The sequence below is a fragment of the Falco punctatus genome (genome assembly GCF_963210335.1).
Source record: "Falco punctatus genome assembly, chromosome: 8".
Lineage (NCBI taxonomy): Eukaryota > Metazoa > Chordata > Aves > Falconiformes > Falconidae > Falco > Falco punctatus.
In genome coordinates this window covers 58,394,634-58,419,438 of record NC_137588.1, presented here as the reverse complement: position 1 = coordinate 58,419,438, position 24,805 = coordinate 58,394,634, and the positions used below count along the sequence as shown (strand labels likewise).

Here is a 24,805-nt window from a genome sequence, read left to right as displayed (position 1 = left end):
GCACCCACCATGGTCTGGCTGCCCAAGATCATGCTCTTAGGAGCTGGCAGCTGGGCCATACCATGAGCTTAGCATCCATCCCACAGATGGAGGTGCTGGGGGGGGGATCCCTGTGAGGGGCCCTGCACTGGGAATGCCTGGCACTGCTCTGCGAGAGCCCCATGGAGGGCAGAGGACAATGTGAGGGGCAGAGCAAGGGGTCATTTGGGACAGAGAAAGGCAGGACTGGGAAAGAGACTTTAGCAAGCAGGGACTTACACCTTTCTGTATCCTAAAGGAATCAACAGAAGCCAGCACTTTACAAGGTGCTGGAAAGCAGCGCATCATGGGCATGGAGAGGGCTATTGAATATACAGTAAAAAAAGCTTCCATAGTCCCATCCCCTCCTCAGGCCTGCCCTCCTTACTGCTAATGATGCAGAAGGCAGCCAGGCACCCATGGGCTGCAGGACCCATGGCCTGCACTGCCCTTCTAGCACTTGACCCCACTTGCATCCTAAGTGGGGACTTTAGCTCCCTGTTGCTGTGTAAAGTCTTGTGGCTCCCATAAACCCCTCTCAGTGGTTCACCTTTCTAGCATGGCCCAGGCTGTCCCTTAGCACTGGCTGCTCATTGTATTTTGCAGAAATGTCCATAACAAGAGAACCATGGGGTGTGGAGAGGTCTGAGACCGACCCTCAGCATCTCCATAAATTCAAGGCAGGCTACTCTGGCAAACTGTTTACCACCCTCCCCCCAGTCCTGTAGCATCATCATAAGTTTCTCCTGCTGGGGAGGATGTCCCGCAGTGGTGTGCGGAGGAGAGTCTGTGCCACTGGGTTCTGTGGGTCCCTTTCATCTCCTCCCGCCCAGCCTGGGGGCCGTTGTGGTCTGGGGGAGGACAAGGGTGCAGCCTTGTGGGTGCAGCCTTTGGTGGAGGGTCTGTGGGTGGTGGAGTGTGGCCCATGTGGCACTGGCCCTGGCCAGTGTTGCATAAGCCCTTTGGGATGCCACGTTAGTGTGGGGAGGAGTCTCTGCGTGGCCACTTTGACAGCTCCTCCCCGAGGCCACCGGGGTAACCCCAGCTGCCTCCACTGCTAACCCAGGCGAGGGGCCTGCTCCCACCACCAGCAGTGGGTCATCGTTGGGCAAAAACCTTCCCATGGCTCGGTGTCCCACTTGCACCCCAGCCCAGCCTCACCGCAGGCAGCCAGCCCGCGTGACAGGGTCTCCCGCACCCACCCCCCATCTGCTTATGGCTCTTCCGAGCTCTGCAGCATCCGACGTGCCCCGGCACCTCTGACTGACTGTAAAGGCAGGACCAGCCCAGAAAAACCTTCTGCCTACAAACCCCACCGCGGGCCATAGTTCTCAAGGTGCAGATGGGTGACCAAGTGCAGCCACCACAGAGACACCAGGCGAGGGCTGTGACCCCGCTGCCTGGCCCTGACCCCCCTGTGCAAGCAAGACCCTCTGTGCTTTACTCAGGCAGCTGCTCCAGGGCTAAAATTTGATTTGAAGTCAGAGTTGTTTGTGTGAGTCCCCATAAAGCTCCCTGCTGTAACAGGTCCCTGCATGTCCAGGCCATGCTGCTGGGAGTGCTGGCTCACCCAGATGTGCTGTAGCTGCGCTGGGTCCCAGGCAAGCAGGGCAGGAGCAGGGGACTGGGCAGAAACCAGCCTGGCTCCAGCCGCCTGCACAGTCCCCTCACATGCAGCATGCAGGCTCAGAAAGCTGAGCTAGGTTTGGATGAAATGGAATTCCCTTTAGCTCACGCATATACTTACATATTCCAAGTAAAACACAGGGGAAAAAAACGATCTACCACATCTGTCCCTGCAGAGCCACTAAAGACACGCGTACACCACGATGCTGTATTAACCCATTTCCCCTGCAGGGAGTCGAGCAGGTCTGATTGCACTTATAAATGCTCCAGATCTTAAAGGGCTTATTGATAAGGGCAGGAGCTCATATGCCGCTACAGTTGTGCTCTGGCTTGAAGCTGTCACCGTTTGTCTAGGTTGCAAATAGCATCCCTAATGGGAAACACTTAAATTAGTACCAGGAAAAATGCCTGGATGAGACCTGGGCTGCAAACCGATGAGCCCTTTGCAGACCTCAGTGGGAAGGACAGGTGATACAGCATTTTTGTGTCCTGTCTGAGCTTTTCCTTTTGTTTGCATTGGACGCAGGGCAGTGCCAAAAGCAGCCTGGATACTTCTGTGCCAGGTGGAAGCGGTCCCTCTGGCTCCCGGGGGATACAGCAAGCTGATCCTGCATAGCTCCATGAGAGGAGGGAGAGAAGAAACTGTCCACTAAATATTCTACAGAAATGCAAACCATCTTCAAAGCATTCCCTGGACTTGCCCTGCCACAGCCACTGCAGCGATAACAGCCCTGGCCATCCCTCCGACCAGAGGACCCAGAAAGGGTTTCCATGGGAGCCGACATTCCTCTGGGGCTGAGTCATGGAAGAGCAGAGGATTGTTGGAAGGAGGGGCTTGAAAAAAAGTTTGAAAAGTTTATTTCTCCTCTTCCCCCTCCCAACGCCACCCGCATCCCTGCTCCTGCCTATGTGGCAGACAATAGCTTGGCTTTAACTGCGGCGCTGAACGCAACAACCTTTTATTTCCACTCAAAAGTCGCCTGATCGACCCTGACAAACGGCTGCAACGTACTTCTGTGCTTTTGGAGGGTTGCTGAGGTTTTGGGCTGTTTCAAGTCGGTGGAGGACTCGGAGTACTGGCGACCTTCCCGGTGCCCCCGATTTCACTCCAACTTGAAACTGTTGCCTTTTGGTTTGGGTGGGAATTCAGCTCCCATCCCGTTAAGTTTCCTTTTCTTGGCTGCATGTAACAGAGTGGAGCTTTCTTAGATGAGGGGCACAAAGAGCAGAGTTAGACTGCCATGCACGTCACCGGGACGGGAAGGACAGCGGCTGCCTTTAAAGGAAACAAGTCCTCGGCTCTATCTGTGTGGACCTCAAATTGTGCATGACTGAGCCCAGGTTCTTAAAACTTACAAAAAAACCAAAAAGAGCTTTGTTCCTGCTCTCCTGCAACCTCTGTCTCTCTAGCAGTTGATCAGCTGGAGTTAAGCAAACCAGGGCAGCAGGACTTGAAACGGTTTCAAAGTCTGCTTGGAACAAAAAGCCAAGTGTCTTTTTTTTTTTTTTTTTTTTTTTTTTAGAAGAAATAAGAGTGGCTGTACTGGAAAACATAAAAATGCTGAGATGAAGTCGACAGCTCTTTTGTTCTTCATCTAGATTATCTGGTGAGTAAAACACCACCTGCCAACACACCTCAGGCTGGCTGTAATCGGGACTGGTTTGTAACTAGATCTGATTTGCTCTGCAGGTTGGTTTGATGTCCCCAGACATTGGTCTCATGCATCTCGCTAAGGAAATACCCCACAACTGGAAACCCAGAGGGAAAAAAGCGGGGAGAGAGAAAAAATGGGGCAGGTTAAACCTTTACAGATGCCACCAAAGTGTTAAAGCTAGCAATCTGGCAGTGAAATACAATAAGGGATGCAGTTTAGGAGCAGAGACGCTGCAAAGAGGAAAAAGAGAAGTCAGGAGGGGTCTCTAAGTGCATCAGTTGGGGTAGGGAGCGCCCACCTCCCCGCACCAACTGATGCATTGCTGAGCACCGGGCGCACCCCCCAGGCTGGGAGGGTGGCTCCTGCCCCAGGGACCCCCATGAGTGGGGCTATCAGGACCCCCATGCCAGGAGAAATAGCAAAGGCAAATGTGAAGGTCTCGGGCCATACCTCGCAGTCCCGGCAGCAGGGCTGAGGAAACTTCAGGCGCTTGGACGGGCTGGAGAAATCTGCAGGTTTTAGAAGGAGGCAGCAGGAAGCCAAAGGGTGGGCTGGGTTTCCCGCTGCCTCTCCTCCTCCTCCTCCTCTTTGCTATCTTTCCAAATCGGTCTCTTCCTCTCCCTCTCTCCCCAGTGGGCAGTCCCACCCACCCCAGAGACAGACTGAGGCACAGCCTGGGTCCAAAGGATAGACCAGAGAAATCAAGCGGGGCTGGAGATCAAGGGGGTCTCTCGCAGGGAGAGCTCAGCCCCCAGCGCGACCTTCCCAGCGGAGACAGTGACACAGCAGCTGCCTGCACTGCTGCAATGAGCTTGTCAGTTCCCTGGCTCTCTCAGACTAACAGCCTGGGGCAGCAGGGAGGAATACCGTCTCTCCGCTTGGTTTGTCCATCTCCTAGCACCTTGGCCTACTGCATTTCAAATGTTGAATGCTATCATTTCACAGCGGGGTAGTTCAGCCCCTGAGCTGGTGTTTTTCATCCTCAGGGGGATGCAGGGGATGACAGGAGAGTGCCTCACTCCCCATCCTCTTTCCTAACACTGCTGCCTTGTGGAGGGGGAGAGGAAAGAATGAGCCAGAGAATGTGGAGAGTTATGACATGTCTGAAATATGCTCCAATTAGGCGGAGAAATGCTGGGCTGGTAGATGCGGTTCTCTGCAGATTGGTCTCTCTGCTGTGGTTATTGTCCAGCAGATCTGGACTGATTGAGCAAAACCCACAGTGAGAACTGCTGGTCAGTTGAATCTGATGGTCTCTTCAGACACATCATTAAATACTTTGACCTTACAGATCGTAACTCAGCTGGAGCAGCTGCCCAGCCAGGGACAGAGAGACAGCAAAGCTGTTTGGAGTTGACTTTTCCCATCTGTTCCTCTCTATGCTCAGGGTGACAACCCAGCTCCCCTGTGCTTGCATCTCACCATGACTGAGAGGATTTAAGGTTCATCTTCTCCCCTGGCAGAACCAGGCAGCACACCTTTATGCACCAGCATGGACATGGTACTGCATTGCAAAGTAAAACCAGCAGCCAAAAGGAGAGGCTGTCAAACTGCGTGAATTTGCGCATCCCTGAAGAATGTCTCCATGACATACAGGGCTGTCCTGAGCACTGCAGATAGTTCAGCTCTTTGTGGCTTGTGATCCACCTGTGGCACCAACCCTCACCCTGTCCAGGGCAATGCAAGGTTGCTCCCCAGGGGCTGCTGGAAAGCTGGTGGCTCATGTAACCCACAGGGTTAAGGACAAGTCATCTGGGCACCATCAGTCTGATTGCAGGTGCTGGGTGAAGGACACCCAAGAACATAACAAAATGCAACCTTGTGTTTTGTCTTGGCAGCCTGGAGTTTGGGTTCATTCCTCATGATTACACTCTGTCTTTGAGAGGGGCTGAGACACCCATCTGGGTGCTCAACTCTTCTCTCTGATGTTGATGAGGATTTAGATGTCAACACAGGAACTGGTCTGTCCCGACCTGCCGGGCTGTGCTGGCTCCTTGCTCTGTCGGGTGCCAGTTACTTTGTGATTTGTGATTCTTTATCAGCTCGCTCCTTGTCTGGCCTCTTGGCACTTCTGCATGCGAAAGAAACAGATGTAAAACTAAACATCCTTATGGCCAACAAGAAACAAAAAAATAAACAAAACAAAAAGGGAAAAGGGAGGAAAAAGATAGGGAAGGGGGCTGTGAGAATCCATCATCATTTCCCAGTGAGACGGTCAATCTCTGTGATCAGGCAGCTCAGGAGGCTAGTGGCAAAGAAGAAGAGGAGAAAGTCTTCACCCATTTCTTTACTTGACTACACCCCATGCAAAAGCCATCCCTGGGTACTGATATGTGGATGTTGATATCACTCACAGAGACACCCATAAAATACCCTAAGCGACCCTCTCAGGTCCACGTGGAGGCCAGCTTTGCAACGGTGTCTAAGACCCGGTGGGTCCTTCTAACACAACCAACAACCTGTGACACCTGGAGCATCTTCTCCTCCCACCACAAGTGTCTCCAGCTTCCATGTGCAGCTCAGTGCCACTCGTAGGTCCAGTTTGGCTCCAGAGGTCACACGTCCCCTAAACCCAAGTTTCATTTGCTTGATTCACACCCCAAGGAGTTGAATGCTCTCTGTGCTGGATTAGTCACGGCTCGCATTGAAATCGTACAGCTGCTGGTACTTCTAAGGAAAAAAAAAAAAAAAAGACATCTGGAAAAAATTTTAGGGAGGAAAAAAAAAAAAAAGAAGAGAAAAGAAACCACGTCTTTTCTAACTGACAACGTGGCAATTGCTTAGTGCTCTTCACTGTAGCCTGAAGCTAAGCCCTCTTCTAAGGGCTTAGACAAATGACAGTGCCAGGAAGATAATTATAACCGGGATTTCTGTGGCGTATTTATATACGTGGCGGCTTAAACTCTGGTTTTGAGTGAAAGCAAAAAGCAGCCTGCTGCAGTGATGCAGTCCTACCTGGAAATGGCCCCCGAGCTCACGGTGGTGAGCCCTGGGTGGGTGGCAGTGAGGGGTCCTCGTGGTCCTCTGTGCACATGGTGGGGACAGCCGGGTCCTGCCTCTTGCGAGGGGCACGCTGCCAGGCCCGCATGTGTGTTGCCAGCAGTGGGATGGAGGGGGATCACACGGAGAGGGAAACAAGAGCCTGGAGCAACTGGCTGATTCTTTAATCTCAGCAGCTTTAGGAAGCTCCAGGAATGACTGAGAGCTTGCAAAGGAAGTCCTGAAAAGTCCTCTCCGCATTTATAAGGCTTAGTGGACTCATCAAAGAGGAGATTTTGGTGTCAGGCTGCCAGGAGGAAAACTGGACCTCACACATGCTTAGAAGGTCATCTGATGCCATCTGGGGCACTGGATGGGCAGGAGATCACCCAAGGGGCCTCATCAGCCCCGGGAGCCCTGGCAGCACTGCTGGCCTCGCTGGTCCAGCTTGGGGTCTCCTGCCACATGCCAACAGGGCGGTTCGGGCACAGCTGGTGCACCCCAGCGCGCCCAGCTCTTGCTCCCAGCTCAAGTGACTGCACGAACTCTGATGGAAACAGCAAACAGGACAAGACCCCTCCAGGTCTGAGCTCAGTTTACAGCAAAGCCAAGAGGTTTGCAGGGCTGAGATTTGAACTCCAGCTAACCCCCATTCAAAATCCAAATTTCTTCATCGCATTTTAAGCTGGGCTGGGCAGATCCAGGTTGATGCAGCTGAGACAACCCTGATGCTCTCCAAGAGGGAACAATGCTGCTGCCAAAGGAGAGAAAGGAGAGCAGCTTGTTTGGTGGAAGTGATACAAGTGTGGATTAATAATCTTGCTGTCTCTTACTCCAGATCTTCCAGTTTAAGGAGTCTTTCCTTCTCTTTGCTTGGGAGGGACTCTCTAAAGAGGTTTTTGAAGAGGATGTTTCTGCATTAATTGCTGGTGGATGCTGCTGCAAAACAATGAATCCAAAGTACAGATAAATAAATAGGATGCCCTGGAACCACTGCGGGAATGTCATTTACTAAGTCTTCTTCACTGGCTGAACTTCTCACAGGCACAGGGCAACAAGGGAAAAGGCAACATCTTGCTGGGGTGGGAACCCAGCACTCAGCTCAGGAAAAGGCGAGTGAGTGCAGAGCAGACAGGAATCTGCTTATCCCAGGAATGTCCCAGCTCTCCTGCTATCTGGGAGTGTGTCAGCAGGTCCTGCAGGAGGATTTCTGTTTTTTTCCATTTCAGAAGCGGACTAGAGGCAGGAAACTGTGCTCTCTAGACCCACACTAAGCAGATACATGATGACTGGAAGCACCATCTGCACAGGGCAGGATGAACCCAAACTGTTCTGCAGACTTGCCTGAGAATGGCTGTCTTTGGTCTGTGTGGGGCAGGGATTTCTTCCTAGGGGGATGGGACTCTCCCCCCGGGCTCGGCAGTAGGGCTGATGTCTGGTTCAGATGGAGCAGACGGACACCTGGCCAAGGTCTCTTCCAATGCCTGGACTGGGAGAGCCTGAGTCTCAGCGCCCTGCAGCCGAACTGGGGGGCGAGCTGGCTCAGCAGGGCAATGCAGGCATATGGGATACTGGCTCTGTCAGAAGCAGACGGAGAAGCAACAGTGGATGTCATTGCAGATTTTCAGCTGTAAACCAGAGGCCTGTGGGGCAAGGGGGGTGGAAATCCAGCTGAGCATGGCTCTTCGGTGAGTCACGACCTGGGAGCAGCTGCGGAGCCAGGACATGCATGCTGTGCGATGGCTTGCTCTTTCCATGGTGTGTGTGGGCTCTCACAGCTGTCCTCTGGGGTCTCGGGTGGAAGGCACTTCCCATGCCCCATGGGGAGGATCTCCCTGCCACCTCCTTCAGACTACCCCTGCAATGACCATCTCACACGCTTGTGTGAGGCTGCAGGCTTGGGAGAAGCCTGTCTGTTCTCCCTGAAACAAATGGAGACCAACGGAGCAGGCAAAGAAAAATAAAATCCATCAGCTTCTTCAGCTGTGGTGAAAGCAGGGAGCTCTGAGTGCTGCAGCTACACCTGGATGCCTGTTGTGGGCATCAGCTCTGACCATGGCAGCTGTGCCTGCCCCCAGCTACACCCACAGTGGGTGGTAGGTATAAATAACCCCTGTGGCTGCAGCCCCCATTGTGTCCCTGCAGCAGAGTCCCCCACAGAGCTGCTTGGGGCTGGCACACCAGGCACCAGCAGATGGGACAGGTCTCAGCCGCTTTGAAGCTCCCATGCATGGTCTGGGCACATCCAGCCTGGCTGCTGAGAGTGGTCCCGGCTGAGTAACTCCAATATCCAAAGGACTTCTTTGCCTTTCCTAAAAGGACTTCTCCCTTGCTGCAGGGGCTGTTCACTATTAATCCTGGACAGGGACATGTTGTGTGCCTGTTCAGTGTCTCAGCCCAACTTTGCTTTTGCCCAAGACCTTGCCTTGGAGGCATGCCTGTGACTTGCAGAAAATGCAGTAAAGCTTCCAAGAGAGAAGTGCAGCAAATGCTGCTAACTCTGGGCAGTCCCACCTTGCTCCTGGTGTTTACCTAAGATGCACTTTCGAGTCCTCTTGGGCCTGACAGATGCGGCTTGGCAGCTTTTGAAGGCTATGAATAGAGCTGCTTAAGGAAATAAACAGGAATCCACCTTCAAGCCCCTGGGACATGTGGTAAGAGGGAAGCTCCTGGGCTGCAATGGCAGCTTTTTTTGCATGGATAAACACAGCCTAAAAATCTCTTCTAAAAGGCAGCCTTGATGGAGGTACCCAGGTGAAGCTGTGTCAGCTCCAGGACATCCAGATGCCACCTGGAAAGCAGTGGTGATAACCACAGGTGAGGATAAGACCAGAAAGGCAAATGCCAGGTTTCACAAGGCTCTCTGGGACCAGCTGCCTTTGTTTTTGGGGGTCATGAGTGTGAGGTTCTCTGAGAAAAGCTTGATTCTCAGATGAATTGTCTGCTTACTCCACAACCACTGATAATCAGACCCTCTTAATTGCATTTAATCAGCCCTGCACCCTTGCATCTTGGGAATGAAAGCAGTGGTCTCTTGGGCCATGCCTCTGCTGGGAGCCTGTTTAGATGGCTGGCCTGTCTGGGACGCAATGCAGTGGGCAGACTGGTGAGTGTCCAGCAGGGCTGAGAAGTGAAGGGGAAGAGCTGCCATGGACTGGGATCATGGCTGAGGCAAAGCAAGCAGCAGGGTTTGGTGTCCTTAGTATTATTTGCTGTCCCCATGAGCCTGGCAGCTGAGAACATGGGTTTTAAGTGATGGCTGCTTTCGCTCCAGGCTTGTGCGCTGCTGTAGGTGAAGAGGAGGGAGAGATAGTCTTGGGGAGGGCAAGGCATGTTGGTGACAGAGAGGCTGGGCTGCTTGTTAAAGTCTGGAAAGTTTTGCAGTCCCCCGTGGAGGCTGAAGAACAGGACTTTATTGTTCCTCCTATTAACACTCACTGCTGGCAAAACCCTATCAAAATATTCCCCCTCCCAGCCACCCCTGTCCCGCAGTAATTCAGTCTGTGTATGGCTCAGTGCTTCCAGCACTGTCCCGAACCCCTGCAGCTGTACAGACCCAGCTGTCCTGCTGCTGCGCAAGCTGCGAAAAGCAGCTTCATGCCGTGCAGAGGGATCCCAAGAGGCCATGTCCTCTCTAGCACTGCGCACTGGGGCTATTACAGCATCCCCGGATGGGAATCGCGTCGTGCTGGAGCTGTGGCTGCATCCCAGCCCAGCAGGCAGGGCACGGTGTGGGGGTGCCCAGGGTGCCTGGTGCAGTAGGGTCACCCTGACTGAGCCTGCAAGTATCCACCCCGAGAATCTGCATTTTTTCAATCTATTGCTCTGAGACTTTCTGCCTGAGCTGAACTCACTTCAGAACAAGCCCTGGCTTGAGATGTACCAGGCAAATGAGCCAGGCTGCTGGGTGCAGGAGGCTCCACGAACAGGGTGTCCCTTAAAGGAGGTGAAATGGGATTGATTTTGGCAACATGCATTTGGGAAGATCCTGTACAGAGCAAAAAGCCAGTCGCAGGTAGTCTTAGAACCTGGCAAAGAAGATATAGGGGAGACGGTAGGAAATACTTTTTGACAGCAAGGCTTTGGAGTGGGATGTCTTGGGAGGCTGAGCCGTCCCTGCCGTGAAACAGCTGAGGGAAGGGCTGTTGGGGCAGGGTAGGTCGGGCTGGTAGGAGCTGAGCTGACAACCACTCGAGGATTTTAGCATCTGATGACTCTGTGATTTACAAACACAGCCGCTCCAGGACAACACCGACAGCGAAAGCACTGACCTCCCTACCATGTCTGCTTGCTGCCTCCCTCCAAATAATCTTCAAGTGCATTTCTGAGCCCTTGTAAACTCATCTCCCCAGACTGGATTTTACCCTGGGGAGTTCAAGTCCCTTAAAATCTTCCTGCCCTGAGCAATTCAGATATTTATGGCCGTGCATAAATATTCTGCTCCTTGCAAAAGCCTGTCAGTGGAGGAATCATTTGCTTCATCTGTCTGGAGTTTGATGGGATTTCACTGATCAAAGGGTAAAAGAAACCCAAGAGGACACAACACCTTTAGCCATAGGAGGGCATATATGGAAAATACCTCATTTGTCATTGCTTCACTGCGATGAGTTCTAGGGATCTCAATTTAGCCCTGAAACTTGTTTACTTCCCTTCAAAAACCACCATCCAGTTTGCCCGGGGTTTGGCAGGAGCCAGCACTGTGGGGAGGAGCAGCACTGTGGGCAGGAATAGGCTGTGGGAAGGCTTGGGGCTGATGCTGCACCGTGTCTGTGGGCTTGGGGCAAGGTGGGACGTGGTCAGCCCCAAAATAGCCAGGTCGTGCGGGGCCCTGAGCGAGTGCTGTGACTTTCCATCCTGTGCCTGGCCCAGAGCTGGGTCTCTCCTTCGGGACCTTCTACTAAAACTAGCAGTGTTTCTCCATGCTGTATGCCCTGTGTCTGTTATCAGCAGCTATTTAAGGAGATGGAGGGACCAGAACCACAGTTTAAAAAAAACACCAGATTTGAAGGACTCCCTTTTAAGCTTCTCTTTTATGGGAAAAACTGATGGAAAAAATTATTCCCTGAAATGGGAGCCCTGGGGAGAGACGCCTGAACTCTTCCTGTGTGATGCTGAGACTGCTAATGAACATTAATCATATCAGGTATCTGCAAAGAGTATGCAGAAAATTACAAAGGTAAGAAATGAGCATTGGCAGTGACGCTGCCCTCCAGCTCCTTAATTTCAGACTTGCTAAAGGTGCCTGCCACATCCTCTCTCCTGCACCAGCCTGCCTTGCCCATGCCACCCTGGGAGGTGAGCTCACCCAGGATTTATTATCAGGATTAATGGAGTGGATTTTTAATGTCATGAATGTTCAAAAAAATTCTGTTGTTGACTTGGGGGGAGGGAAAGGTGGGAACCAGGAAATCAGGGAAACCACCTTTTTTGTTGAATGGTATGGTGCAGGGAATTGTCTGGGCCTCTCTGGAGATACCCAGCTGCAAAACAGGAGGGAGAACACACTGTGCTTTGAGATTAGTGAAGGTCACCTGGCTGGATGCAGGCAGCTCACACCATCCCTGCCACAGGGATGTTCAGCTATTTCCTTCTCTAATGCACACAGGGGCTGATGCAGCTGTGGACCAAGGGCATCCCTGCAGCGGGCCAGGGAGGTCGTGTCCTGTGTGTGCCCAAGGGCTCCTTTCCTGCTCCTCTTCCTACACGTAACTCTCAAGAATCATAGAATCACAGAATAGTTTGGGTAGGAAGGGACCTTTAAGGGTCATCCAGTCCAATCCCCAAAAGCAAAGGTCCTCACTGCTTGAGGTGTGCCTGAACCAACACTGATGTCATCTCACTTAAGGTGGGGCCATATTTGTTCTTTTCCTCCAAGGGGTTAGAAATAGGGAGTGGTACTGAGGGAACCTGTGCTGGGAAAGTGTGGGTGAACAGGCTGAATGAGAAGGGGCATCTCTGTCTCCTCCCCAAATTCCTCCATGTTCAGCCTTTTCCAGTGGAGTTGGAAAGTGCATCCCTCCCCCTGAATTTTCTGTGGAAGAAGGGAAGGGAGGGGATAACAGGGAATGAGATATCCTCTCCCAGTCCCTTTTTTTTGCATCTACTGATGGGTGCATCTGGAGTGTGATCCCAGGCTGATGTGTTGGGGAGTGGGCTCCAGCCCCTTGCCCCCAGCCTGGGAACAAGCTCTGCCCTGCAAACCTGGGAGGGTCCGTTTCAGTGTGGAACAAGGACACTTTCCCTCCCCACTCCCCCACGCACTACAGGGCTGAGCTGCTGCCCAGCCACAGGGCACAGAGACAATGCCAGGCATGGGGAGCAGCGCCTGGCTTTCATTTTTATGCACACACACACAAACAAGTTTGCTTCTCTGGCAGGAATTGGCAGCTTCTCTGCTGGGTTTGTAAATCTGAAAATAACAGTTGGAGGTTTGCTGTGTTATCCTGCTCTAGGGATAAATTCTAAACCCCTCCTGCATGGGGTTTGGGTTGGGTCAGGTCTATTGTTTTCTGTGGCAAAGAGTGATTCGTGCCCAGCTCCCTTTGCCTCAAAGCAGCTCTTACGGCACCTATCCCAAGTACCGTTCCTGCTGTTTGTGGGAGCTCTGGGCAGCTCACAGGGAAGGTTTGCTGGCTTCTCGCTAATGCAGCCTCTGCTGAGCCGCCTGTCATGCAGCTGAGCACGCACCACTCCACTGGCGTGCTGAGACCCTGTTTAGGGGAGCTGTGGACAACTGACTCCGCCAGGGAGAGGGGAGGCAAATGAATGGCAAAGGGGTTTGGAGACACTTAGGTGAGATAATTGGTTGTGCACAAGGGTCCCACCTTTCTGGTTTTCCTTTGGACACACCAGCAATTGTAGTTCCAGCTGTCCCCAGAAGGTTCATGGTGGAGGTGGGCCTGGGTGGCCAGTGCTAGAGGCAATGGATGATGATCCTTACCTGAGGATGCATGTCCCTGTCTTCAGCACATGGACCCTTGGTGAGAAGCCAACAGCTCAGTGCAGAGCCTTTAAAGAGTCAGAACTGGCCTCTTGGCTTCCTATGCTCTTGCTTTGGCCATACTTCGACATATTTTGACCTCAGGGCTGGGAAAGCTTGGAGGGCTGCTCCTGAAACGGGAGAGCTAAAAATCCCCCAGCGGTTGTAAAGCCAGTGGGGAGGACTCTGGATGTGCCACATCTCTGCTTTTTTGGCTTCTCCCCTGGCCAAGAACAGGCTGAATTAAGAAAGCAAACGGAGAGGAAATCATGGAGAAATAAGAGCGGCACTGTGAGCTGAGGACGCTCTGGACTCAGTCCCATCCCAGTTGCTCTGGAAATTGGATCATTCCCACGAAGCCGCCTGCTTTGCTGGCTGCTCCTGGGAGTGCACAAGCATTTAGCACCGGTCAAAGGCAGGGAAAGTGGGGAAAGAAAAAATAAAGGGAAATATAGATGCAAATACTGGTATCAGGGTTTTCTCCACCAAAGAGAGATACAAAGTGTTTTGTCCCATGCCTTTGGAGGGGTGATATGGAGGAGTAAACTCCACCAGCTCAGCTGAGACACAAAGGCACGGCAAAAGCCAAAGGACCATAGGCTCTCTCTGAGGTCAGCAGCACAGCACAAGCCAGTACTGCAGCTCATCTGTCAAGCCTGAGAAAGCAGCCCCAGGGACACCAGGGCTGCTCCCTACAACGCCATCCTGAGCGGGCAGCACCCCAGGCACCCTCCCCACCCCAAGCCCTGCACACCCTCGAGACAGCCCCATGTCCCATGCAGACTTCTGATGCAATCGGTGGGATCACCCTGACAATAGCTGCGTGGGTTGGCTTTTTTTAAAGCTGTGCAGAACAGATTAAGCCAGCAGCCCCTGTTGTGATTGCTGGGCATTGTGCACCATGCTGACGCTGGCTTCTGTGGGCCAAGCTGTGCCCACAGCTGAGCAGGAGCTTCGGAGGGGAGGAATTTGGTTCATCTGAAATGGGGCAGGAGGGTGCTTGGGCACAGTGGATTCCTGCTCCATTCAAGCGTCTCCTTTCATTCACAAGGGAATGAGCTGCATTTGTTGCTTTAACATTTTCTCATCCGTCTGTTGAAAACGGGTAAGCAGGTCTCAGATGGGCTTACAGAGACGGTCCTGCCCTGGGAATGTCATACTAGCAGGAAACTGGGAACTGTGGGGGAGTCTGAAATGCTGCAGCATCTCTCTTCTGGCTGTGGCCTGTCCCGGTCAGAGCACAGCAGCCCACTGGCCTGGGCTGGTGAGGAGGAAACCCGAACACAGCTATGTAACACCCGGAGTCTTTCAGGAGGTGCTCAGGAACAGGCATGATGAGCAGAGGGACAATAGCAGGAAGGGCCAGGCTGAAGGCTCCTGCCTATGTAGACCAGTTTCCTTTGTCCCTTCCAGGTGACCTGGGACAGGTCCATGTAGCAGAACAGTCATGGAGCAGATCTGCCCTCCCCAGAGCAGCCTGGGACCTTGCATCGTGTCCCATGTATCCCACAGCCCCTCTGAGGGAGCTCCTCAAGCGTGAGAGCGGCTCCCTACCTGCTCCCTATCGCTGCCCCAAAATGCCACCGTCTGCAGCAGCTGTGGGGCTGTGAACCTCAGCTCTCCAGGGTCCAATAAATTAAACCTTAGTCCAAAAGGGGCTTGGGCTGTCTTTTGCAAACAGAGGCAGCACAAAAGCTGCCTTTCTCCCTCTCATTAGACTTTTTGTTTTCTCTCCCTCCCCATCTGCTTTTAGCCAAATGGTTGAATAGCTGCAGTATATACTGTGGGAGGCTAAAGCCAAAGGCTGGAGCACCAGGGAAGGATGCAGAACAGCAGTGCCCTGTGGCCACTGCCTTCCGGAGGGGGCTGGGAACTGTTTGCTGCCCTCGCTCTGTAACCCAGACTTGATCACCTTGCTGAACCCTTACAGAAAGCAGCTCCAAAAGAAAATATTTGCGCTCTGGCTAGCACACGTGCATATTTCCTGCTCTTGAAGTTCTTAATTAAGGCTGTTTTTTGTTTGGTTTGGGTTTTTTCCCCCCCTTATTTATGCTGTCACACTCTTGGAGGGCGAGTCTGTCATGTCCCTGTGTGTTCTGCTGTTTCAGAAGCTGCAATTGGGAAGCTGCTGCGATGGTCACATGGGAAATCTCCCACAGGGGAGTGGGAACCAGCAAGGGCCTTTGCCATTGCTCTGTACCTCAGTGCAGCAAGCATCAGGACAGCTCAATGCATCACCCATCTTACAGAATGGCCTCAGCCCAGCTGTGGCCTCTCGACAAGGAAGAGTGGCTCTTTGCAGACCTTACTGAAAGGATGCAAGACCAGCACATTTAGTTCGGAGAGAACACCAAGCTTTTTCCAGCCAGTTTTGCAGCTTGAGTCCCTCCAAGGGACTGCGTTATCTGCCTGTTCCATCATGCCTGGCCTCCATCGGGAGATATACAACCACTTAGGGAGATGCTTGTGACTATGGACATCCAGCCTAGTGCAATGGGGACCTACAGGTCCAGCTGCAGGGCTCTAGCTCAAAGAGCAGATGGTCAGGGCAATGTTGCAGGTGCTGACCCCAAAAGCATGGGGGTATGATCCTGCTTGCAAGTCAAACATTAGTCTTGGTGTTCATCCAGCTCCCAGCACTGCTACTGTCATGCCTGGGCTGGGAGCAGGCAGGCAAGTGAAGGTGGAAGCCTAAGGTGCCTTGTTTCTTACAGCAAACATTTAAAAGCAGAGTAAGACTAGAAAATCCCCATCATTTGGAAGCGAATCCCTCATGTAACAGTCTTAACACCCAGACATGACACGCCTGGAATTCCTGCAATTGCTGCAAACTGAACCCTTCTTTCCCACCCTGAAATTTCACAGCAATTTACCTCTCCAAACCATCAGAGATCACCATGTGCAGGCACTGAAGGGGATCTCCCGTCCCTTGTCTGCTTTCTGCAGCCTGTGGTGTTATTTTGGAAATTCTCTCATTTACTGGGTGGTTCAGCTGAGCACAGCTGTTCCTTTGGTTAAAATCATCCCCTGCCTGTCAGCTGGTAATTAGAAAGTGCCAAAAAGCCAGTGGTACTTAAGGCAGCTCTGGGATAACCAAGGCAGCTTTTTCTTTTGTGGATAGAGGACTGGGCTTTGGAGGCCATAGACTTTTCTACTGAAATTGGATTTTGGTTTAGAAAGTGGGGGAAGGTAACACCGGTTGAAAAATGACACGCAGAAGCAGAGCAGCACTTCAAGAACGGCAATGCTACAAATGCAATGAGGTGGGTGAGAAAAGCAAATGCTTTCTGTTGGAAACACCGTGGGGAGGAGGGGGAAGCAAAGATAATTTTGAGGCAGGGGAAACAAAAGAACTTTTCAAGCTTGTCCCTCCCGGTTTGCCCAGTTCTCACTGGTGCTGCAGTTAGAGGCATTTCACAGACTCTCACAGTTCAGCTGGAGCTGGGCTGAGAACCTTGTGAAGAAACCAGGTGTGAACTGCTGCTGGTGGGAGGACAGGAATGGCAACGCGCTGAACAGCACCTCCCCAGCTGCTCGTCCTGCAGCTGGCAGGGCTGACATGTCCCTCTTCCAGCAGGTCACTGGGATGTCCTGCAGAGCCAGGGTGTCTGTGGTACAGGAAAGCTCCTTTTCCAAGCGCCGCCCTTTCCTGTTTGCTCTGCAAACTGAGCATTTCCTTGTCTGAAGACAGTCTCCCAGCCTCAGTGTCTGGCATATTGTTTCCTGTGGAAATTATTGCGACCATACTATTTGTGCAAGCTTGTTGCGGTCCCTCTCCATGACATGCAACCCAGTGGCCAATTTCAGGCCAGTCTGCTGAAGATTTTGGAGATCTTGAAGTTGGGCAGTGGTGGAGCAGAGATTCTGCTTAGGTACTGACTGTCTTATCCTTTGAGATGCTACGGAGAAGTTGGTTTTTCTCCCAAAGCTTTTCTAGAAGTCTCTCAGCCAGCCGCCCTGCAGGTCTTCTGCTCTGGTCAGACTTAAACATCCTTCCTTCACTTCCCTAGTCCAGCTGTAACCAGCCCAAATACGGCCCACGCACCAAAGCAAGGACTGTCACAGGGACCGCCACAGCAAGGACTGAACACAGCTCTGGCTGTGTATTTGTGGGAGAGGTGGCCCTTTGGGAGGCACCCTGTGCTCCTGCAGAGCCACTGCTTCTAGAGCGCTGGTGCAGAGCCGCCTGCATTCACTGTCCTGGAGGCAGGAGCAGCAGGTCGTCTTCCCCAAACACCTTATCTTATCTGGAGGAAAGGAAAGCAGGCAGAAAGAGAATGTTCTGCAGATTGCTTGGTCTGGTTGAAATGTCCTGTTCCCCCGACAAGCCTGCAAGGTTGCTGGGGGAAGCATAAGTAATGCTGTCCTGCTGGGCTTTTGGTGGAGAGAACAAGCAGCAGCTTGGGCATCATCCTCCAGCCCTGCTCAGGAGCTGTCCCAGTTCTTTGATATTTTCACTAAATGTGCCTGGAGTGCTGGGCTTAGTAACCATTACAGCACTTCCCTCTTCTTGGCTAGAGAAGAAACCCTAGGAGCTCACTTCCCTTCTTCACAGGCCTAGGGAAAGGGAGAGAGATGTGATGGGAGGGTCTGAACACTGGGGCCACTGAAGGAAGGCTGAAGCAGGGAGCCCTTGGTGCTTTCCCAACTGCTCACTCCCATCAGCATCTTCAGGGTATGGCACCAGAGAGAGGTGGCTTATGCAGACTTGTCACCCCTTTGTCCCCTCTGTTGTGAAACAGCGAGTGAGGATACCAAATGCCATGAGCCATCGGGTACGAAAGCCCACGGACCCCGCGCCTGCAGCCTCCGTTGGGAAGCAAGTGACAGGGGCGCCTCAGGGAAGTGGCTGTGGGCAGCCCCTGCCACGCTGTGCGCACAGGGAAATTATAGGGGCTGTAAATGACACTGATGGCCAGGCAGAACACAGCAGCCTAGTGTATCAATTGCTTGCTGCGAGGGACAGTTAGAGGCATTACTTAAAGCCCGGGGCAGGGACCAGGAGGGGAAGAGTCCCCAGCCTGGACATCACTGCTCTGATGGATAGAGACCAGCTCTGGACAGGCTTTGTCAGGTCACTCCTCTCCCCTCTAAGCAGCTTGGATTCCCACCACACTCTGTAGCCAGCTCGAGGTGACCACAGCTTGTCACTGCAGCTGATGTCCACCCAAAGCTGCAATGTCATTTCTGCAGCAGGCAAGAGCTTAAAGCATGCTGAGAGAAGGCCTGGGAGACTGCAGCCCTGCAGACGGGTGATGAAACTTTGGGTATCTGCATGAGTCTCCTGGCTAGCTGTGGGTAGAAACCTTTCCTTGTCTGGCTCAGAGATAAGCAGGCTTTAACCAAAACAGACAGTTCAGCAGGACAGGGAGAGGGGAGCAGAGCAGCTGGGGGATTGTGGTGAGCATAAGCTACAGCCCAGACATCAAGGACGAGCGGCCTGGTTTACAGCAAGACAGACTGAGAGTTATCCTCTGTGGGCGCAACACTGCCAATCCTGCCTGCCAGTCTGGCAGACAGCAAGTGCCACAAGGACTGCTGGCTCCAAAGCCAGCCCATGCCACCACGTGCCATCCAGCTCCACACCAAACCAACAGCACGTTCTTCCCCCAGCCCACTGCCAGCAGAGCCGAGCCACTGGGCAAACCAGCTGCTGGTGGATGCACTGGCCAAGCCTGGGAGGAAGCTGAAAGCAATAAATAATAACTAACACTGGCAAACACCAGCTCAGACCAGCAAGGGAGGGCTAGGGAAAGGGATCCACTCACCCAACTGGGACCCTGGCGGTGTCATGCCGTGCATCAGAGTGCACGGGCACAAAGCAGAATAGGCTGCAGTTCTAGGCCTTGGCTCTGGAAACTTCCTGCCACTAGGAGACTTTAATGCAAGAAAATAATGCAGCAATGTTACCCTTTTACCCTTTAGCTTCTCTTAAATTAAAAAGTGTCTGCAACACTTTCCTTGAAGTGTCTCCAGCCCCCTGCAAGTGTCTACAGCAATTAATTGTGCTGTAGATCAATGGTAAAGAAGGACTTCGAAGTACTAAACCACTCTAAGAAAGAACAGATTGCAACTATGTCAAAAGTAATCTCAATGTTCAGGTGTGAAAAATCTCTTAAATACAGAGTAACTTTCCTTCAGACTTTAGTTGGCTTCCCTTTCTGTAGAACAAGTCACCTGTGACTGGTAGGCATAGGAGACATCCCCCAGGTGAAACGCGACAGTAGACTGGGACAGACACATGTAATTCTTTCACTGGGCTGAAAACCTGAATTAAATGGATGGGAGCTGGGCAAAGCAACAGTACAGCCCATAACCCTGGTTACTGGGTCAAGAAATAAGAGACCTTGAAGAGATTCCCACAGCCCTCTCCTTCCTCCATCCCTTCTGCACTTCTCATCAGCACAGGCATTCCCTTCTGCACGCTTCTGCCTCAAGGCTCCATCTAGCTCAAAGGACACTTGGCTATCCTTGACTTACAGGGGCTGCAAGAGTCCCTTCTTCCCAGCATTTGCATCCCATGTGGAAAGTTTGTCTGTTCTGTGACTGAAGGACATCTGCCAAGACCTAGACTCCCTGAACCTAAGTGACATTTGAGCTCAGTTCTCCTGAGACGTGTCCCTCAGGCAAAGGTTGCAGTCAGCTTATAAAGATAGGTGCAATTTCCTGAGAGGCTTGTCTTGCATGTAATGGGTAGTTTCCCATCCCTAAGAGCCGTCTCTTTTACAGAAAACCACTTAAAGCAGTACAAAGACACACAAGACACATAGACATGCATGAAGGATAGAAGCAGCACCTCAATTTACTGTGGGACTACAAACAAGTGTATAACCTCCTCCTTTAGATTTCTTCACTTTTAAAGCCCAAGACACAGCTGCCTCCTCCTGTCAGCCCTCTGTTTTCCAACATCTGGCAGGGTAGTAAAAGTCATATGACAGGAAGTTGGGAGATATGCAAACAGTTAAGCCATCTTTCTGCTGAAATCATGTTTGAGTTCCTGCAAAATAAATAAATAAATGGAAAAAATACCAAGGCACAGAGAAGATAACATTATACAAAGATGCCCTCTGCCGGGCACAGGCCAAAGGAAAACTATCCACCCGTGCTCCACACCAATGATTTGTAACTTCCCTCCCTCCTTTTATAGATGAACCCCTAAAAATATTTCCTATGGAGGGAAATGTGCTCGAAAACTTAAATTTATTGGGTTTTTTCCCATGACAGCTGAAGTGATCCAGCAGCAAACTACTAGCAAGGGCAGTCCAGCCACCCCTTCTCCTTTGCTTTGGATCTTACAATCCTTGGGTAAGTCAAATAGCTTCTGTTAAAACCTAGTAAGAAAACAAGCATCAGGAGAAATGTTTTGCCAGGTGGGTCAGCTGAACTGACTCCTTAGCTCCCTTGCTGTAATATAAGGAAAGTGGTGAAAACACAGGGCCAGGGAAAAAAAGGGATACATCCACGTTATTTGAGACTAGCTTTGCTGTACTAGTTAGCTTCTGCAGGCATTTGAGATGTAGTCCGCAAGTCCCTGCAAGTTGAAAACAGCTCTTGCAGTCAATACTACGAGCTGAAAACTATTTGAGGCACTAATCAATTCAGAGCATGTTTCTCTCTTGTCTTTAAATAGCGATGTTATTTGATTATAGCTATGACTTTAAACAACGTCTAAGAAGTATTGAGAGCTTGCTCAAATGATAGAGATGATTAAAACAATGCATATCTACTGCACGCGTACATCAGTATCAGCTCAACTCTTCCATATATCAGTTTAATTCCTGCTGGTGTAAATCCCGGATTTAATTTACTGACTGGGAATTAAATCAGCATGAACTGGTTTCAGTGCATCTGTGCCGGGTATTTGTGATGATCAAACTAGAGCATTTTAAAACAATGTCATTGGATTAGAAAGCTCCACTGACAGAAACAAACTCTTAAGAGATGCAAGATAATAATCCTGGGCACTAAAGAACGGTACATGCAGCGAGTGGACAGCCCTTCACTCTTTTCCACTGAAATTGATCCCTGTCTGCAAAAGCACTTCACAGTCAGGAAAGAGTTTTGTACATGTCCCCATAGTGCTGGGAGTCTAGGAAAATCGACAGGCTGCAACAATCCAGTTGTCTTTGGGATAGATGTCCAGTTGGCCAGGGGCTGTGTGTGCTGGGAGCTATTCTGAAACCTGACATTTTACATCCTTGAGGGTAGCAAGGTGCTGCTCTTTTTCCACCCTTGAGTTCAGTGGAGAATTAACAGCGATACGAACAGAATCAGATGTCGGAGGTCCTTGTGCTAACAACGAATCCCCTGCGTCACATACCCACAGGGGTCTTTGGGTCCCATTGCCCTCCCTGGTATTGTGGGGGCCACCACTCTCTCTGGTTGGCAGGTAAATGTCTTTGGGAGGTGTTTTCATGCATAATATGCTCTGGCAAACCCTAGGTTCACCTGGGAATGGCACAGAGGCTGTGTTCTACCTCTCCACTACAGCCATGGCTGGGATCACATGGGCTTTGCAGGGTAGCTAAGGGGTCCCACACAAGAATGGTGCTGGCTGTAGGTGGTCCAGTTGCTTCTGGGATATAAGGGGTTTGCTGAAGCTGGACCTACAGGTCTTTCCCACTACGTGCTTCCCAGGAAGCAGCCTGTTTTACTGGGAAAGCTTGAAAAAGCCCAGATCTCTCTCTTTAGCATTTCATATACCTGATATATACCTAGCCTCCTCACACCAGGCAAGGCTACTGTGCGGACTTCTCCCCCAGATAGGAAGCATTCTTTCCAGTCTTCTTCAGGGTTTCCAATAGGGTGTCAACGTTGTGCTCCGAGTCGATGCACACCTTCTTGTTGGGCAGGTCAATATCAAACTGGACACCTACCAGGAAAGGGAAAAAATTTTGCACAGTTAGAAGCAGTCAAATGATGTGACTACAGGAAAAGCTCACGTTCACACATTTGTGCTCCTAAGGCTGTCAGTCAAATGTACATGTGCTTCCTGCCAGCAAACCCTGATACCACCACTAGCCAGCAAAACCAAACTGGTGTCCTGCCAGCAATGGTATGAAGGAACCCAGATCTCCTATAGATCTGCATTGGGCACCACAGTTTCTCAACTGCTTGTATCGGCTCACCCCACCTTGGATCAAGATAATCACTCATGCAATAACCAGAATGAGCTGAGTTGAAACCAACCACTATAATCTCCAACCAGCTCAGCCTGTGCTGTGGTTTAGTATGGATAGGCACTAATGAGGGAGTTAGCACAGGGGTTAGGACAGGGTCAGGACAGTTTTCCTCAGTGGTGGTACCAGCTAACAGCTCTAAGCAGGAGGAGGGAAAAGACATTTTCTCATGTGGATTTCACAGTGGCTAATAAGGGTGAGCCGCCGTCAGCCCGGTGAAAGGAACTGGGCATGAAGCCTCTATCCAGCCATGTATTTTCACAAAATTTGGAGGTACGTATCAGCCTTGAGAGCTCTGACACATCATCACATGAGGCTGATATTGGCCAGCATGTTGAAGAGTGGTGGAGGTGCTGACAACCAGACACAGAGGAAGTGGGATCGCTACAGCCTGGTAACAGGGTCTGGGAGAAGTTGCAAGACCTTTGCCTTGGTGACTGAAAGCTGTTCTCACTCAGTGAGGACAAGGGAGCAGGATGACAGGTATTCACAACTGGTGAGCGCAGGCCAGATCCTTCTCTCTTGGTAATGCCAGAAAAAGGAGGCACAGGTTACAATTTTACAGGTAGTATTGGAAACAGGCTATGCAGGCAACCACCAAATGCTCTGCTCAGCAGCTCTTCACTGAGACTGCTGATGACACATCTAGGAAAGCACCACAGATACCTCAGGCCTTCTTGGGAACAATGTCTGGCAGGATACCTGCCTCCCTTCCCTCTGGCAGCCTGAGCAGGGGTCTACCAGTGTCATTCCCAGAGGGTTCAGGATAAGGCCCTAGTGATTCAGAGCCACCTGCAGCCATGGCAGCTACTCCTTCCCTTGACATTTCTCCAAGGGTCAGAAGAGTCAAGGACAAAAGTCCCGTGAACAACCAGTGGTTCAATAGCTTTTACCCACCGCGCTACCCTTGCAAGATGGAGGATCCCAGGGCAGGGTCAGCCTGCCCTGGAGCTGGTGTTGGCTCCAGCGAGCTGGCTGTCACACACTCAGCACTGACTCACCTCCCAGCCTGTGCAAGACACGGGTGACCGCATTGGAGCAGCCTTCACAGGTCATGTCGACAAAGAACTCGTGTTTCTGAAAAGAGGGAGATGAGGGGTCAGGGAGGGCACAGCTGGCAACACAGCAGGGGCGTTCGTCCTCCACACTTGCCTTTTCCCCTGGGGAGGTGGATTCAAATCCTCCCCAACCAGAAAGCCCATACATGCCACTGAGGGAACCTCAGCAAAACTGAGAGCTCTTGGTACTCCTCCCTATGGTGTCCTTGTGCTGTCCCTCACAGCATCCTCCCGAGGGGCTTTTGGAGACTGTCTGGCCCCTACTCCGAGCAGGGCCACCTGCAGGGTCAGTGTGGTTGCCACGTCTGCAGGCTGCTCCTGGACTCGCTCCACTTTTCCTGGAGAGCCCAGGAGAAGTATCTCCTGCCTCCAGCTGCCCTGACTTGGTCTGCCAGGCCTTTGGTGTTTGCCCATCCTATTCTTGTGTGTCCAAGGCCTCTGGTCCCCAATACAATAAACTCATGAAAAAATACAAACAAAACTGAAATTTAAGGAACATTAGTACTGGTTTTTCATCCCTTCACTCTACCAGGGCCTCTGTTATCTTCACTACTTGGGACATGCCGGGTCAGCAGAAACGTGCTTGCCTGGAACACTAACCATCGTGTTCAACCTTTGGCACCAGACGGATCCTAATTTCTTGCACATGCTTTTTACTTCCTTAAAAAAGGTAAGTAAAGCTGTTTTTCATGTGTTGCCTGCAACCCGTATTTCATTCTATTCAAACCCCTCCTCTGCCCCCCACCGCTGCCAGGGGCACGACGCACCCGGGAATGGAGTTGGGGAACGGCGTTTCCCATTAGGATTTTCCGGTGTAATTATGGAATATTTTTTTCCCCCAAACCCCAAAGGGCCTTATTTTACAAAAGCCCCGTGTGCTGCGAGGGCCGGCGTGCGGGCCGATGGGCCACAGAGGCGGTGAGACGGGTGCCGGGGCAGGGACCCCCCAAGCCTGGGGAAGCCCCGCCAGTGTCCCCGGTACCGGGCTGCGCCCTCCCTGCCCCGCCGTCTCCGCTGGCTCTTGGCCCAGCCCCACACGACCCCCGGCCCCACACAGCCCTCAGCCCCACACGGCCCCCGGCCCCACACGACCCCCGGGCGGGCCCAGGCGTTGTGCGGGGCCCGCGAAGGGCCGCCCGCGCCCCCGGCCCGGCACCCACCGGCATGGCGGAGCGCGGCGCGGCGGCTCCCGGCTCTCGGCGCGGCGCGGAGGAAGGGGCGGGCCGCGGCGGCTCCTCCGGGCCGGGGCTGGGCCCTGAGCGCCCGCCCCGCGCAGCCCGCGGCCCCGGCGAGCCGCCCGCCCGGCACTGG

The 24,805-nt window shown here is 52.2% G+C and overlaps 2 protein-coding genes and 1 long non-coding RNA gene across 5 annotated transcripts in view; 1 reads left to right on the top strand and 2 right to left on the bottom strand.

Moving 5' to 3' along the window:
- The window catches only part of SPARC (secreted protein acidic and cysteine rich), a 10,671-nt gene extending 6,767 nt beyond the window's left edge, over nucleotides 1-3,904 (bottom strand). The window contains exon 1 of the mRNA XM_080399420.1: nucleotides 3,750-3,904. The gene's annotated coding sequence lies outside the window, so the exon portion shown is untranslated. The remainder of the gene's footprint in view (nucleotides 1-3,749) is intronic.
- On the top strand, nucleotides 3,002-20,275 carry LOC308068586. The gene is made up of 2 exons (XR_013930020.1): nucleotides 3,002-3,251; nucleotides 4,687-20,275. It is a non-coding gene; the product is annotated as an uncharacterized lncRNA (long non-coding RNA).
- Nucleotides 20,035-24,805, bottom strand: ATOX1 (antioxidant 1 copper chaperone). 3 transcript variants are annotated; one of them, XM_080399432.1, is made up of 4 exons: nucleotides 24,655-24,805; nucleotides 23,438-23,513; nucleotides 21,961-22,129; nucleotides 20,035-20,254 (listed from the first exon to the last, which is right to left on the bottom strand). In XM_080399432.1, the coding sequence occupies exons 1-3, from the start codon at nucleotides 24,658-24,660 to the stop codon at nucleotides 21,996-21,998; spliced, it is 216 nt and encodes a 71-aa protein (XP_080255558.1). In that variant the 5' UTR covers nucleotides 24,661-24,805; the 3' UTR covers nucleotides 20,035-20,254; nucleotides 21,961-21,995. The 3 variants fall into 3 exon arrangements, with proteins under 3 accessions (XP_080255558.1, XP_080255557.1, XP_080255556.1); XM_080399431.1 differs by having other exon boundaries at nucleotides 21,985-22,129; XM_080399430.1 differs by having other exon boundaries at nucleotides 21,972-22,129; nucleotides 24,655-24,802.

Coding starts and splice junctions, on each gene's coding strand:
- ATOX1 (XM_080399432.1), bottom strand. Junction 22,130..23,437: donor TGTCTTGCACAGGCTGGGAG/GTGAGTCAGTGC, acceptor CTTTCCTGGTAG/GTGTCCAGTTTGATATTGAC.